The sequence below is a fragment of the Pongo abelii genome, chromosome 2 (genome assembly GCF_028885655.2).
Source record: "Pongo abelii isolate AG06213 chromosome 2, NHGRI_mPonAbe1-v2.0_pri, whole genome shotgun sequence".
NCBI lineage: Eukaryota > Metazoa > Chordata > Mammalia > Primates > Hominidae > Pongo > Pongo abelii.
In genome coordinates this window covers 66187167-66201688 of record NC_085928.1, presented here as the reverse complement: position 1 = coordinate 66201688, position 14522 = coordinate 66187167, and the positions used below count along the sequence as shown (strand labels likewise).

General features: G+C 44.4%; 2 protein-coding genes across 10 annotated transcripts in view; one reads left to right on the top strand and one right to left on the bottom strand.

The window, feature by feature from the left end:
• Positions 1–1142, top strand: part of TSEN2 (tRNA splicing endonuclease subunit 2) — a 55875-nt gene extending 54733 nt beyond the window's left edge. For all 8 annotated transcript variants that reach the window (XM_024244853.3, XM_054551695.2, XM_024244852.3 and 5 more), the window contains one exon: positions 489–1142. In XM_024244853.3, coding sequence (XP_024100621.2) covers positions 489–548 — 60 coding nt within the window. In that variant the 3' untranslated portion in view covers positions 549–1142. The remainder of the gene's footprint in view (positions 1–488) is intronic.
• Positions 1143–7914: 6772 nt separating this feature from the next.
• MKRN2OS (MKRN2 opposite strand) lies at positions 7915–13658 on the bottom strand. 2 transcript variants are annotated; one of them, XM_002813422.5, is made up of 4 exons: positions 13396–13658; positions 11323–11372; positions 10009–10171; positions 7915–8592 (listed from the first exon to the last, which is right to left on the bottom strand). In XM_002813422.5, the coding sequence occupies exons 1-4, from the start codon at positions 13611–13613 to the stop codon at positions 8352–8354; spliced, it is 672 nt and encodes a 223-aa protein (XP_002813468.1). In that variant the 5' UTR covers positions 13614–13658; the 3' UTR covers positions 7915–8351. The 2 variants fall into 2 exon arrangements, with proteins under 2 accessions (XP_002813468.1, XP_054407672.1); XM_054551697.2 differs by lacking the exon at positions 11323–11372 and having other exon boundaries at positions 13396–13453.
• Between the last annotated feature and the right edge of the window lie 864 nt (positions 13659–14522).

Below are 14522 nucleotides of genomic sequence, written 5' to 3'. Positions count from 1 at the left end.
CACGTTATCCTTTCTTTTCACACCGCCCTGCCCCCTGCGGACATGCTGGTTGGTCTCCAGGGTCCCAGCACCTCTTCCCTTCAGTTGGTCCCACTTATCCCCACTAGGCTAGTTTTTCATAAAATGCTCATCAACCTCATTTCTCCCTTCTCAGTAGCTGGCCCAGTTACAGCAATGCCATCACAGACCTAGCTCTAATGTAAAATGCTAGCTTTCATCCAGCCCACCTGTTTCTGAAATGTGCTAGTAGAATACCACAGCAGAGGCAAGCTTAGCTGTTAAAATCTTTGCCTGGTGAAAGTAGATACTATATGCTTGTAAGGTTTATATTGTTACATTCGTTTTCTCCAGATGTTTCTGTTATAAAGATGGGAACAGTATCATCATTATATAGACTGCCCTTTGTGAAATGTAGCTGTGGTGTCAGCTCCCCAGAATGGTCTTACATTTCTGTTTTAAGAAATGGTCTTTTTTTTTATTGGTTGCAGGAGGTGATTCTGAGTCGATGGGTTTCTTCACGAGAGAGGAGTGACCAAGACGATCTTTAACAATTCAACCTCAAATTTCTAATTTCACCAACAACTGTTTATTGAGGGCTAGTTAAAAAGTTCTTTTTGTTGTAATCGTCCATTAATTTATAAGTTTTAAAGGGCATGGTGCTCCCAGCACCAGAAAACTATCAGCGTTTTTAAAGATAAATTACACAGGGGAGGAAAAAGATCCCTGTGCTAGGACTGCAGATTCTATACTTGTGTTGGCCTCTAACTCTCCAATCCCGAGCCTCATGCCTCTGGCCTCAGTCTGTGCCCTCATCCAGTCACTGGGGAGGTTGGACTAGATGAGTCCTGAGAGGACACTTCCAACAACAGAGACGTTTATTCTCTGATTTTACCTGAAAATGATAGTAGTTTACATTTATACAGTACAGTTTATGAAGCACTTTCATACACAGGCATCTCTTGTTACCTACATCTAAGCTGTTCCCGAAAGAGTGTTACAGAACACAACAGTATTGTACAATATTCGATAAGCATATCTTCACTGCACTTGTTATAAAAATGAGTGGTGAAATAATGTTTGGAGACATAATGAAAGCAATATTTGGCAAAATATAATAAAGCCTTTTTGTAATTGGTGAGAAAGTCATGAAGACTTAAGTTGCCTAAGGACATTTGGTGGCAAGAGGAGGGAGATGGGTGGCTGGGCATGGTGGCCCATACCTGTAATCCCAGCACTTGGGAGGCCTTGGGAGGCCAAGGGACATGGATCGCTTGAGCCCAGGAGTTGGAGACCAGCCTGGGCAACATGGTGAAACCTCCTCTCTACTAACAAAAATTGACCGAGCATCGTAGCACATGCCTGTAATTCCAGCTGCTCAGGAGACTAAGGAGGATCGCTTGAGCCCGGGAGAAAGAGGTTGCAGTGAGTGGAGATCGTGCCACTGCAATCCAGCCTGAGCGATAGAGCAAGGCCCTGTCTCAAAAAAAAAAAAAAAAAAAAAAAAAAATGTGGGTAGGGGGGAAATGGGAAGGGGGAGTACTTGCTCTTTAGTGGTAGAATACTTAACTCAGGCTAAGATGGTAGCCTGAGCTATATCCTCTTAACTGGTCCAGACACTACTTGAATGATTTTGCTGCAAACCCTTACATGTTTGTTATATTTAATTTGGATCGCCAATATGGGGTAAAATATTTTGCAAACCATGATAGCAAACATTTGGAGAGTAGGAGTTGAGATGCGGCAGATGCCTGTGTATTTATCCCTGCAGCAGCCTTGTGAATTCAGGAGGAGGGACCCACAGAGGGGTGTTTGAAGCTCAGAGATGTTGATGGGTGTGCATCACTACCAGTCATGCACGTGGAAGACTGGACCTGAGATCAGTATCTCAGCTGAAATGGCGCTATCCAAAAAATTGCATACAGTCAGAAATAGAGTCCTGTTTGGTGGTAGTGGTGGTTAACAAGGAAGGCCACCCACCACATCGGGCAGGGCCAGCTTTGTGCTCCCACACAGTCCTCTACCTCGGGTGGGGTGCAACCTGAAGCCCTCTTACTTACTGGTTATGCCTGTGATTTTGCAAACAGTGTCAGAAAGATTCCACGATGACCACCTGTGGATCCAAGGGTAAGAACCTTGGTGCAGTGTGAGGTACTTGGCTTTTAATTCCCCAGAGAGAATTCTGAAAACTGGGTAGTGAAATGAACCTTCTAGAAAAGAACGCTTCAGATCTCAGCTCTGCTTCCCTGTGGTGGTGTGCCTTGGGCAATTTACTTGCCCTTGATAACCTCAATTTTCTTATTTCTAGCATGTGGCTAATGATGTTTACCTAATCATGTGGTTGTGTGGGTAAAGGAGAGCCCAAAAAGCACTGTAATCCCAGCGCTTTGGGAGGCTGAGGTGGGTGGATCACAAGGTCAGGAGATCGAGACCATCCTGGCTAACACGGTGAAACCCTGTCTCTACTAAAAAATACAAAAAAACTAGCCAGGCATGGTGGCGGGGCCTGTAGTCCCAGCTACTCGGGAGGCTGAGGCAGGAGAATGGCATGAATCCAGGAGGTGGAGTTTGCAGTGAGCCGAGATCGCGCCACTGCACTCCAGCCTGGGCGACAGAGCGAGACTCCGTCTCAAAAAAAAAAAAAAAAAATTAGCTGGGTGTGGTGGCAGCACCTGTAATCCCAGCTTCTTAGGAGGCTGAGGCAGGAGAATTACTTGAACCTGGGAGGTGGAGGTTGCAGAGAACTGAGATCACGCCACTGCACTCCAGCCTGGGGGACAGAGTGAGACTCCATTAAAAAAAAAAAAAAAAAAAAACCTGAAGTTTCATTGTTACTTATTGACAACTTTAAATTGATAATTTTTAAAAATTTGTCTTAATTATTTTACCTTTATTGTTACAACGTATTTGCTTTCTCTTTTTTTAAGAAAAAAAGATTCTGTTTACTTGAATGTGGTTCTTATTTTCACCCTTGTGGAGAAGTAGTTGGATTAAAAAGAAATAAATTTTCTCTCCTCCCCACCACCCATCTCCCATGTATGATTTTACTAACTGAATTGAATTTTTAAAATCTCATTACAGACTTGAATAATCATCCCATGAATGTTAACTCCCCTAACACTATAACCAAGGCCCATTTCTAAAGTCGACCTTAAAACTGGAAAATTTGAGTCTATCTAATTTTGTGAAATACAGGGATGCGTTTTACATGATGTAAAAATCATATTTGTAAAATGGTTAAACTAGGAGGCTACAATATTTTTATTGCAATTATGATCTCTTTTAAGTGAAAGGTTTCTGTCATTTAAAATGTTTAGTGTCTTTATATTTTCATAAACAGTATTTCAAAGGCAAATGTTCTTTTTAACTTTGTGTGTGTGTGTGTGTGTGAGACAGAGTTTTGCTCTTGTTGTCCAGGGTTGGAGTGCAGTGGTGAGATCTTGGCTCACTGCAACCTCCACCTCCCGAGTTCAAGCGATTCTCCTGTCTCAGCCTCCCGAGTAGCTGGGATTACTGGTGCCTGCCACCATGCCTGGCTAATTTTTGTATTTTTAATAGAGACAGCGTTTCACCATGTTGGCCAGACTGGTCTCGAACTCCTGACCTCAGGTAATCTGCCCGCCTCGGCCTCCCAAAGTGCTGGGATTTTCCTAACTTTTAAATGGCACATTCTGGTAAAGTAGAATCAGAAAACTCGGGTCCACATTTCAAATCACCACTGGGAAAACAGTGGCGACCTTGGGAATGTTGCTTGATCACTCTGAGCCCTGGTTTCCTCAACAGTAAAATAAGGATAATTACCACCTCCTGAGTTTGCTTTGCAGACTGACTGAAATGAGATGACATACAAAAGGGTCTGGCACACAGTAGGTGTACTTTTCCCCTTTCAGACAAAGTGTAAGCATTGCCATCCTTATTTTCTCTAGGAAGTGAAAAGCCTATTTTATGCCCTGGTAGGTGAGACAGTGGAGGAGAAGGAGGTGGTAGAAAATAGTTGGAGGTAAAGTAGTGAAGACAGCAGAGGAGATTGGGAGGAGAGGCAATACTGTAGTAAGCACCTGCTGTACACAGGGAGCTAGATGCAGCCATTGTGAGGTTTTGTTTTGTTTTGTTTTGTTTTTTAATAATGGTTGGTAGGTTGTCCTGGTTCTAAGAGTAATTCATGCATGCTGTAGAGGCTTTGGAAGATTACCTTTGTATAGATCATTTTAGTGTTTCAGATAGGAAACACTGTGACACTTGCTGTGAAAAGGATCCTGGTGGTCATCCCATGAACATTGATTGAGTCCCAGATGTGTGCTCCGGGGAGTGCTGAACAATGGAATGAAGAAGCACATCTCGGGAGGTGCTGGGAAGAAACTTGGGATTTCATCTGGGGAACAGAGTTGCTGCCAGTGCTTCAGTTAGCATTTAGCTGGTATGATAAAGGAAACTTAATCTAAGGAGTCTCAGTTCGTAATTCTACAGACTGAGCAACATTGCCATCTATTGGTGTAAATCAATGGCTGATTTCCTTTATTAGGGGCAAAACCTATAGATTGGTATGTGGTCTTATTTATAAGAGGAGGGGGCCAGGTGCGGTGGCTCATGCCTGTAATCCTGGCACTTTGGGAGGCCGAGATGGGTGGATTGCTTGAGGCCAGGAGTTCAAAAACTAGAGTGGCCAACATGGTGAAACCCCGTCTCTATTAAAAATACAAAAAATTAGCCAGACGTGGTGGCGGGCGCCTGTAATCCCAGCTACTCGGGAAGCTGAGGCAGGAGAATCACTTGAACCCGGGAGGTGGAGGTTGCAGTGAGCCGAGAGCATGTCACTGAACTCCGGCCTGGGCAACAAGAGCAAAACTCCGTCTCAAAAAAAAAAAGGGGAATTCGTAGCCTGCTGAAGTGAGAGAGAAGAAATATGAGGCCAGCTCTTGCCAATGTCACCTCCAGGTTGGAGAGCACCCCCTAAAATAGGAAATGGGGACCATCTAAAGCTTTCGTTGAAAATTAAGGGGTGAGAATCCCAGCACTTTGGGAGGCTTAAGTGGGAGGATCACTTGAGACCAGCCTGGGCAACATAGTGAGACCCCGTCTTTACAAATAATTTTTAAAAATTAACTGGGTGTGGTAGCATGCACCTGTAGTCCCAGCCACTGGGAAGGCTGAGGTGAGAGAATTGCCTGAGCCCAGGAGGTTGAGGCTGCAGTGAGCCGTGATTGTGCCTCCGGACTCCAGCCTGGGCAACAGAGGAAGACCCTGTCTCCAAGAAAATAAATGAAAAAGAGAAGAGCTGCTGCCCCTAAGGGAAATTAGCATGAAATAGGCATTCCTTATATTATTTATTTTAGCTGACTTTTATTGTTTACCTCCTTCCCATGTTTGAATGTTGATAAAAGCAAATCCTTATTTTCTCCTTTTTCTTCTCTAATGATGGCAAAGTATTGACCCAGTTTCTGCACATACTAGGTACAGTTGGTCCCTTTCAATTTGCTGGGGTTGTCTTCTTGACCACTGCAGTGTGGCCCAGGGGTTAAGGGCACAGCTTTCGTGGTCAAACTCTGGTTTGAACCCCAGTTTTGCCACTGTATGACTTTGGACATTTCCTCAATTTCCCTTTTCATCTATAAAAGAAGCATAATTTGTTTGTTTGTTTTTTTGAGATGGAGTCTCGCTCTGTCCCCCAGGCTGGAGTGCAGTGGCACGATCTCGGCTCACTGCAAGCTCTGCCTCCCGGGTTCATGCCATTCTCATGCCTCAGCCTCCCGAGTAGCTGGGACTACAGGTGCCCGCCACCATGCCCGGCTAATTTTTTGTATTTTTAGTAGAGGCGGGGTTTCACCGTGTTAGCCAGGATGGTCTCAATCTCCTGACCTCATGATCCGCCCGTCTCGGCCTCCCAAAGTGCTGGGATTACAGGCGTGAGCCATTGCGCCCGGCCAGAAGCATAATGTTAAGATTCACCTCAGAGGATGGTCTTGAGGATTGACAAGGAAGAATAAGTGTTTCTTCTGGTGAGGAGTCCTTTATGAATACTCATTAAATGCAGCTGCTGTTACAACTAATAATGAGCAAAGAATTAGACTAGAGAAGCTGAATCCTAGTATAAAATGTGAAGAAATGGGGGCAAATTGGAATTCTTTCATCTTTACCCTCTGGGGTTTTGTTGATTTCTTGAACACCATGGAATACTAGTCATAGTTCTGCTTAAAGTGGTGTCAAATTCTGGGTGGGCTGTTTTGTGTTTGAAGGAAAGTACTTGAGCTTGTAAATGCAAATGTCGCTATGCCATGCATTCTTTCCCACTGAAGTTAACTGTGCTGAAACATGGACTAAATGCCTATTTGGAAACAAGCTTTAAGGATCTGTAGCAAGTTTTCTGAATATCTTTATTACTAATGTTAAAGGATAAAACACATTAAAGTTTATTTGAGCAAACAGCCATTCGTGAATCAAGCCACACCAAAACTGAAGTGGTTCAGGCTCCCGAGGAAGGGTGTGAAGGGAGGCTTTTAGAGGGTGTGTGATGAGGCACAGGAGAGAAGTTGGTTGGTTAAAGTTTGAGCAGTTGTCTTATTTAGGTTATCCCAGTGGCAAGTATCTGATTGTGTAACTAACGCTCACTTGGCCATTTAGGATTGGCTGATCTTAAGTTTCATTTAGTTTAATTTGAAACTGGGTGTTGGATCCATCTCAGTCTAATGGCTTCCCCCTAAGTTATTTTAACACAAGGCGGTTATTGGTACCTTTAAGATGGGTTTGATTTTTGGAAATTAGACATCGGTTAGTACCAAGGCTGGGGAATAAGATTAAGTGAAGTGGTACATCACATTTGGTCAAAAACAACCGAGTTCTGGAAGAGGTTTCCAAAGAGGAATTCGGGAATGTTTTGCATGTTGGCCTTTTGAAGTTCGATGATTCTTTCAGTGCACAAACTCCAACATACTTGTTAAAAATCACCTCATTTCTTTACAGTTTCTCATCCCAGTTTCCCCAGCCTCCTGTGAAGGTGTCAGAGAAAGAAGATAGCCCTCTCTTCACGTCCTTTCTGAACTCTGCCTTTTCAGTGGGCAGAGGAAGTGCTTTGTAGCAGCAAACACAACCCCCAAACCTCCGTGTGTTGGGTCAGGCAAAATGAAATGGACACAGGCTGGAATTTTACTGATTTCAGTCATTGCTGGGCTCGTTTGTGCAAATAGACTCAGAAGAGCTCATTTAAAAGGAGTGACCATTTCCTGATTTAGATTCTGAGGGGGTTTTTGGTTTTGTTTTACTATTGTTCACTGTCATGAGCTTACCATGTGCTTTTTTTTTCTCTTGAGATGTAGTCTTGCTCTGTCGTCCAGGCTGGAGTCCAATGCTGTGATCTTGGCTCACTGCAACCTCTGCCTCCTGGGTTTAAGCGATTCTCGTGCTTCAGCCTCCTGAGTAGCTGGGATTACAGGCATGCACCACCACACATGGCTAATTTTTGTATTTTTAGCCGTGTATTTTGTATTGTGGAGATGGGGTTTCACCATGTTGGCCAGGCTGGTCTGGAACTCCTGACCTCAAGTGATCTGCCCGCCTCAGCCTCCCAAAGTGCTGAGAGTACAGGCATGAGCCACTGCATCCGGCCCTTAGCATGTGCTTTTAAAGTAAAAACCACAATGGGAAGGTACTCATTACTTAACTTGTGTCTCACCCACCTTGCCGTCTTCACATCCCCACTTTCTGTATGCACATTGGAAGGTGAATTTGTTCAGCTCACATTAATTTATAGGAATAATTTTCATTGCTGTGTGAATAAAATGTGCTGCCACTTTATGCTGTAAATGGATTCTTAGTTTAAAAACCTCATTGATATGAAAATAATTTTGTTGGAATGCGTATAATTTTTAAAACCTAGGGCAATTTTTATTTTATGAAGTCTTATGATGTAGTAAGCTGACATGCTTGAAGGGAAGCCATACACGTTTTTATTTTTTTATTTATTTATTTTTTGAGGTGGAGTTTCACTCTTGTTGCCCAGGCTGGAGTGCAATGGCACGATCTCAACTCATCCCCACCTCTGCCTCCCGGGTTCAAGCAATTCTCCTGCTTCAGCCTCCCTAGTAGCTGGGATTAGAGGCATGCACCACCATGCCCGGCTAATTTTGTATTTTTGGTAGAGACGAGGTTTCTCCGTTTTGGTCAGGCTGGTCTCGAACTCCCGACCTAAGGTGACCCACCTGCCTCAGCCTCCCAAAGTGCTGGGATTGCAGGCATGAGCTGCCGCGCCCGGCCCATACACGTTTTTATTAACCACAGTTAAATGCATTTAGAAATCCATAGTACTGATTAAAGGTAGCAACCACCCTACCCCCAGCGTCCGGGCTGCGCTTACATAGCTCTCAGCACAAACCGCCGCCCTCAGGGGGTTGCGCCTCCTGCTGGGGACAGTCAGTGACACAGAAGCCATGCTCCCGTATCGCCCGGTAGAGTGTGATGAACTTGGATGCCAGCCTTGTCCGCGGGACCACGTACTTCTCCGTAAATTCACCCTTGTCCAGTTGCTGTCTACCTTCTGCCATCAGAATGCAGTTAATGAACGTGAGTGCATAAGTGTAGCAGTTATGGTGGTGGTCTTCATACCTTATGGAAGAGAACAAGGGTGTTGAGAAGAAAAGCCTGCTCAGAACAGGCTGTGAAGCTACCAAAGGCCTTTCCTAACTGAAATCAGGTGCCTCAGCAAGCAAGGCCCCTGCATGTGCTGGCTTATGTGGTTAAGCAGCTTCAAGATGTGCACTTCAGGCCGGGTGCGGTGGCTCACACCTGTAATCCCAGCACTTTGGGAAGCCAAGGTGGGAGGATCACTTGAGGTCAGGAGTTCGAAATTTGCCTGGCCAACATGGTGAAACCCCATCTCTACAAAAAATACAAAAGTTAGCTGGGCATGGTGGTGCACGCCTGTGGTCCCAGCTACTTGGGAGGCTGAGGCAGGAGAACTGTTTGAACCGGCGGGAGGCAGAGGTTGCAGTAAGCCAAGATCGCACCACTGTACTCCAACCTGGGTGACAGAGTGAGTGAGACTCCATCTCAAAAAAAAAAAAAAAAATGCAATTCTAGGGAATGCTTGGTCTCTTGGGCTGTTTCTGCTTGCTACTGATTGGCATAGACTCACCCAGATGTTCAGAGTGGTTACTCAGTTGCAAGTTAACTACCAATTTGGGGAACTTATTGAACTTCTAGAGTTTAGAGATGGAATTCCATATGAGTTTTATGATATTCCATAGTATCTAAACTTATTTCAGGGGAAACCTCAAAATAATTTAAATCCACAAATATGCTATACGTCTTATAAAATGTTGAGAGTGAGAAATTAACTTGAAATTGCTAAAATTACAAAAAAGCAGCTTTTACATTTTGAACATTGTTTTTTGTGTTTTTTTGTTTCTTTTTTTGAGACGAATTCTCACTCTGTTGCCCAGGCTGGAGTGCAATGGCGTGATCTCGGCTCACTGCAACCTCCGCCTCTTGGTTCAAGTGATTCTCCTGCCCAAGCCTACCAAGTAGGGACTACAAACGTCCACCACCACGCCTGGCTATTTTTGTATTTTTAATGGAGACGGGGTTTTACCATGTTGTCCAGGCTGGTCTCGAACTTCCGACCTCAGGTGATCCATCCACCTGCCTCAGTTTCCCAAAGTGCTGGGATTACAGGCGAGAGCCACCGTGCCCAGCCTGAATATTGTTTTTTTTTTAATTTTTAAGGAAATACAATATCGTGACTTGCTATGTGTGTGTAAAAATACCTTGTCACATAACTAAAATAACTGAATACAGGTTCTAGACCTTTCAGCTCTTAAAACGCTGTGATTTTGTTGTATGTGTGTGCTGACCCACCTCTGCAGAAAACCTGTTTAAATTCTGTCAGAGATGCTAATATCTCTGTATCAGTTCAACGTGAAGCTAAATGCTGCTGAGTCCTCTGTGAGCTTAGGCTACATGGGGATCCCACTTGCATAGCATGTGTGTGTCAGCGAGGGGGCAGCATCTGCAGTCGTGTACCTGTGAGGCAGCCAGGCCCCCGAGGTGGAGAAGTCTTCCAGGTACTTGTCCCATTGCTCCATCATTCCGTACATGTTGGGCTGCAGTAATGGGATGCTTATGCTCTGTTCCCACCCTGCTCCATCTCGCTGGACACCATGTGCGCTGTAATTATACACAACCCCTGCAAATCAAAACCAAAGTCATGTGAAGCCTCAAGGAAACACACACCTCTGTGAAAAGGGACATCAGAAAATGACAGTAGCCATGTGGTAACATGACATAATATAAATCCAGGGGGGAGGTTCTAGAAACTTCCATCCACCTAATGAGCTTTAGATTTGCCTAGAGTCAGGGAAGGGTTTATGTAGCCTTCCCTGTTATCAGCGGTCACTTCCTTGAGAGAAACCCAGTTCTAGCTCTACTTGCTGTTCAGGGATGTGAAGTTGCCCCCAGGAAACAGAGACAATAATAGGCACCAGGATATCATCTCCAATATTTTTATTGAAGTTCTCTATTTACCAATGGGTCAATCTTGTTTCCTTAAATCAGGAATAAATTTCCACCTGCCAAAGATGAGTGGTAAGTATGACTGTTCTTGTCGGTAACTAAGTTCAAAACCGTTCTGGGTTTCTGATTACAGTGTCAGTTTCTCTTGCCTCAGTGGGTAAGGAAAGGCTGTTAATAGACTTCAGCTGTGAGGCCTGGCTAGGTGCGTCACCTGCCTCACCATATCCAGGCTACACATCCTGCAGGTGGCTCCACCCAGGCCCTTTTCCTGCAGACAGGAAAGCTTCTGGCTGAAGGGTTGCACACTGCCCTCAGAGCTATAGGTGGCCAAAGGAACAGTTTTGTTTAATCTTCACTTTCCTTAAAAAAAAAAAAAAAAAAATTGCAGGCCCCACCACATCCTGCTTTACTCCTGAAGTCCCTAGAATGTGGGGACCCAGTGGTAGTCAGCTAAGCGTAGGATTGGAAGTCAGAGGGCCTGGTTCCAAATTCTGGTTCGGACACAAGATGTGAGATCTTGGGCAAGTCAATCTCACTGGACATCTATTTCTTCCTCTTTTAAAAACCAATAAAAAATGTACAGGTTTGTGAGGTTCTTCAGTGAGAAAACATTAAAGAGCTTTCAAATATTTTGTATTGTTAGTAATAATTTGCCATAAAGTCAAATATTTCTCATTTGGGGGCAATGCCCACCTCATGGTGCAGTATGAGAACCCAGTGAACAATGGAATCACTCATTAGATGTTGCCATAATCAAATCTCCACAAATACTGCTTTCCTTTTGCTGGGTAGTAGGGGTTTTTTAAGCTACAAAACTGCACTTACCATTTGTGTTAGTTATTCCAACATGAAGATCAGACCTTCCATCATACTCCCTGAAAGAAACAAGGTTTGTTTTTTTCTGGTTTGCATGTATTTGGCATGAAGAATTGGCATGTAAAGCAGGAGGAGGCCGAGCACAGTGGCTCAGACCTGTAATCCCAGCATTTTGGGAGGCCAAGGCGGGCAGATCACTTGAGACTAGAAGTTTGAGACCAGCCTGGCCAACATGGTGAGACCCCATCTCTACTAAAAATACAAAAATTAGCCAGGCGTGTTAGTGTGCATCTGTGATCCCAGCTACTCGGGAGGTTGAGGCACAAGAACAGCTTGAACCCGGGAGGCGGAGATTGCAGTGAGCCAAGATCGCACCACTGCACTCCACCCTGGGGGATAGAGCAAGGCTCTGTCCAAGAAAATAAATAGAACCGGCCGGATGCAGTGGCTCACACCTGTAATCCCAGCACTTTGGGAGGCTGAGGTGGGAGGATCTCTTGAGGCCAGGAGTTCGAGACCAGCCTGGAAAACATTGTGAAACCTCGTCTGTACTAAAAAATACAAAAATTAGCTGGGCATGGTGGAGGCAACTGTAATCCCAGCTACTCGGATGACTGAGACACGAGAATCGCTTGAACCTGGGAGACAGAGGTGGCAGTGAGCCAAGATTGCACCATTGCACTCCACCCTGGGCAACAGAGTAAGACCCTGTCTCAAAAAATAAATAAATAAATAATAACAATTTTAATCTTTGTTTTACAGATAAGGAACCAGAGATACCTGGAGCTGGTTAAAAGAACCAGGATAGGAATCGGGCTTTATGACACCAGAGCCTGTAATGCCCTCTCTGCGTTGGCTGCCTCCCTGAGCAATGCCCAGGGATGCTGTCTATTTAGCACCTAACAGTATGACCAAAACCTTTTACATACTTTGGTTCGTTTAATCCTTGCAGGGACCAGAAGGAAATTGATTAAGGAAGTTAGTAGGCAGGAAGGTGAGTAGTCAACTCTCATTTTCTTACTCAAAACCAGCACTCTTGAGGGGACAGGAAGTTAGGAGGGTAAACTCTAGGGAGCATTAGACTAATGATACACAGGAGCTGAACATATTTCCTAAAGCATACACCAACATTCTACGACCCATGCTCTCCTAAAGGCTGACTTACGCTGGGCCGATCCTAATCCTATTGGTAAACTCCACGGGGACAATAAAATATAAATCTGGCTGGGCACAGTGGTTGACGCCTGTAATCCCAGCACTCTGGGAGGCTGAGGCGGGTGGATCACCTGAGGTCAGGAGTTTGAGCCCAGCCTGGCCAGCATGGTGAAACCCCTTCTCTTAAAGAATACAAAAATTAGCCGGGTGTGGTGGTGGGCGCCTGTAATCCCAGCTACTCAGGAGCCTGAGGCGGGAGAATCGCTTGAACCCGAGAGGTGGAGGTTGCAGTAAGCTGAGCCACCATTGCACTCCAGCCTGGGCAACAAGAGCAAAACTCTGTCTCAGGAAAAAAAAAAAAAAAAAAAAAAAAAAGGTATAATCCTTTCTTTTGCTTTCTAATTCATCCTTTTTGTTTATGCCGGCACTCTCAGCAAGAGAGAACTGAATTTGTTCTTAAAGCCAGGTGGTGTCTACAGTGGAAATAGATCAGTTCTAGTCTTCAGTTTAATTTGCCTCCATACAAAATAGTCTGCAAGTGCCAGTTCATCGGGCCCTGTAGGTTGTACCTGTTTGTCACTGAAACTACAAATTAATTGGCAGTAAAGGTATTAGATAAGATTAGCTGCTGGGTCATTTTCCCGGTTAGCCGCTGAGCACGTATTTTTCTCTCTGAATATCATATGAGCAGGTTTACTCTTCATATATTCCACATATATTCTTGCACTTATCACTGCAGGAACATATGCACACCATCTATTTTTATGAAGCCAGTAGGCCTGCATCTCAGGATTTAAGGCCAAAGCAGCACTGAAAAAATTGTTCACCAAACCTCACACATTATGTATTAAGAAAAGGAAAGTTTAGTGACTAAAACAGAAGGAAAAGTTTGCACAATGCAATTTAACACTTTAAAAAACACTGTACCTAAGAAATGTCCCCTGAGTTGGTCTGAGGAGGAATGAACATTTTTCTTGATGTCCATTAGTAAATGGATTAGCGATGCTAACAGGTGCGTCCTCCAGCTTCCTCGAGCCCAGGTCCTGCTGGCAGAGAGGGCAGCACTGGGGCACACTGAAGCTGTAGATGTATTTCTCACAGTGGTTGAATTTAATTAAAGCCTTCCCAGCCTCTGCGCAGTGCATAGCTTTCACCTCCTGGAATGCCAGGGGAGGTTTCCAGAGACTTCCTTTTCCTCATTATACACCTGGCGAATGCACACCACCCCAAGGAACCTGATCAATGGTGATGTCATCCTGACTGATGGCTTCAGAAGCCAAACCAGATAGGATTAACCAGTAGCCAGGCCTCCCCATAGACTGTTTCTTAAAGAGCTAGTTTCTATTTGTTTATTTCCATTGTTTGTGGTAACTGATAACTTCCAGCTCCTATTCATCCTTTAAAGCTTCACTTTTCTGTGAAAGTTTTCTCAGCTTCCCCCAGTCTTCCCTTGCAGTGGCAGCGCTGGATTCATGTTTCTGTCAGAACTCTTATTTATTTATTTAGAGACAGGGTCTCACTCTGTCACCCAAGCTGGAGTGCAGTGGCACGATCTTGGCTCACTGCAACCTCCACCCCAAGGTTCAAGTGATTCTACCCATTCAGCCTCCACAGGTAGCTGGAACTACAGACACACGCCATTATACCCAACTAATTGTTGTGTTTTTTGGTAGAGGTGGGGGTTTCACCATGTTGGCCAGGCTGGACTTGAAGAGGCCTGCCTCGGCCTCCCAAAGAGCTGGAATTACAGGTGTGAGCCACTGCACCAAGCCTAGAACTGTTATTTAATCATTTAGTTTTGTTTCTGCCGTTAGTCTGTGAGCTTCTTGGAATTGGAGACCTTTACTTTTGTGTTCCCAGAATTGGTTAGATCATTTGTTGTTGCATAAATAAATCCTTAATTTAAGGCTATTTTATTTTGACATTTTATATTATAAAAGTAATTTTGCTTATAAAAAAATTAACATCCAGAATGTTCTGGGGATTTTTTAAAAAAGTTGACAGCCCTGTTAGAAATAAGGATAGTGGTTACAGGAGGGAGGTACTGACTGGGA

Bases quoted from the DNA above. Each gene is read 5' to 3' on its own strand.
- MKRN2OS (XM_002813422.5), bottom strand. From the start codon at position 13,613: ATGCACTGCGCAGAGGCTGGGAAGGCTTTAATTAAATTCAACCACTGT. The intron at 11,373-13,395 runs GTACAGTGTTTT...TGTTTCTTTCAG, and splicing joins ACTCAGGGGACATTTCTTAG to GGAGTATGATGGAAGGTCTG. The intron at 8,593-10,008 runs GTACACGACTGC...CTCTTCCATAAG, and splicing joins GGGGCCTGGCTGCCTCACAG to GTATGAAGACCACCACCATA.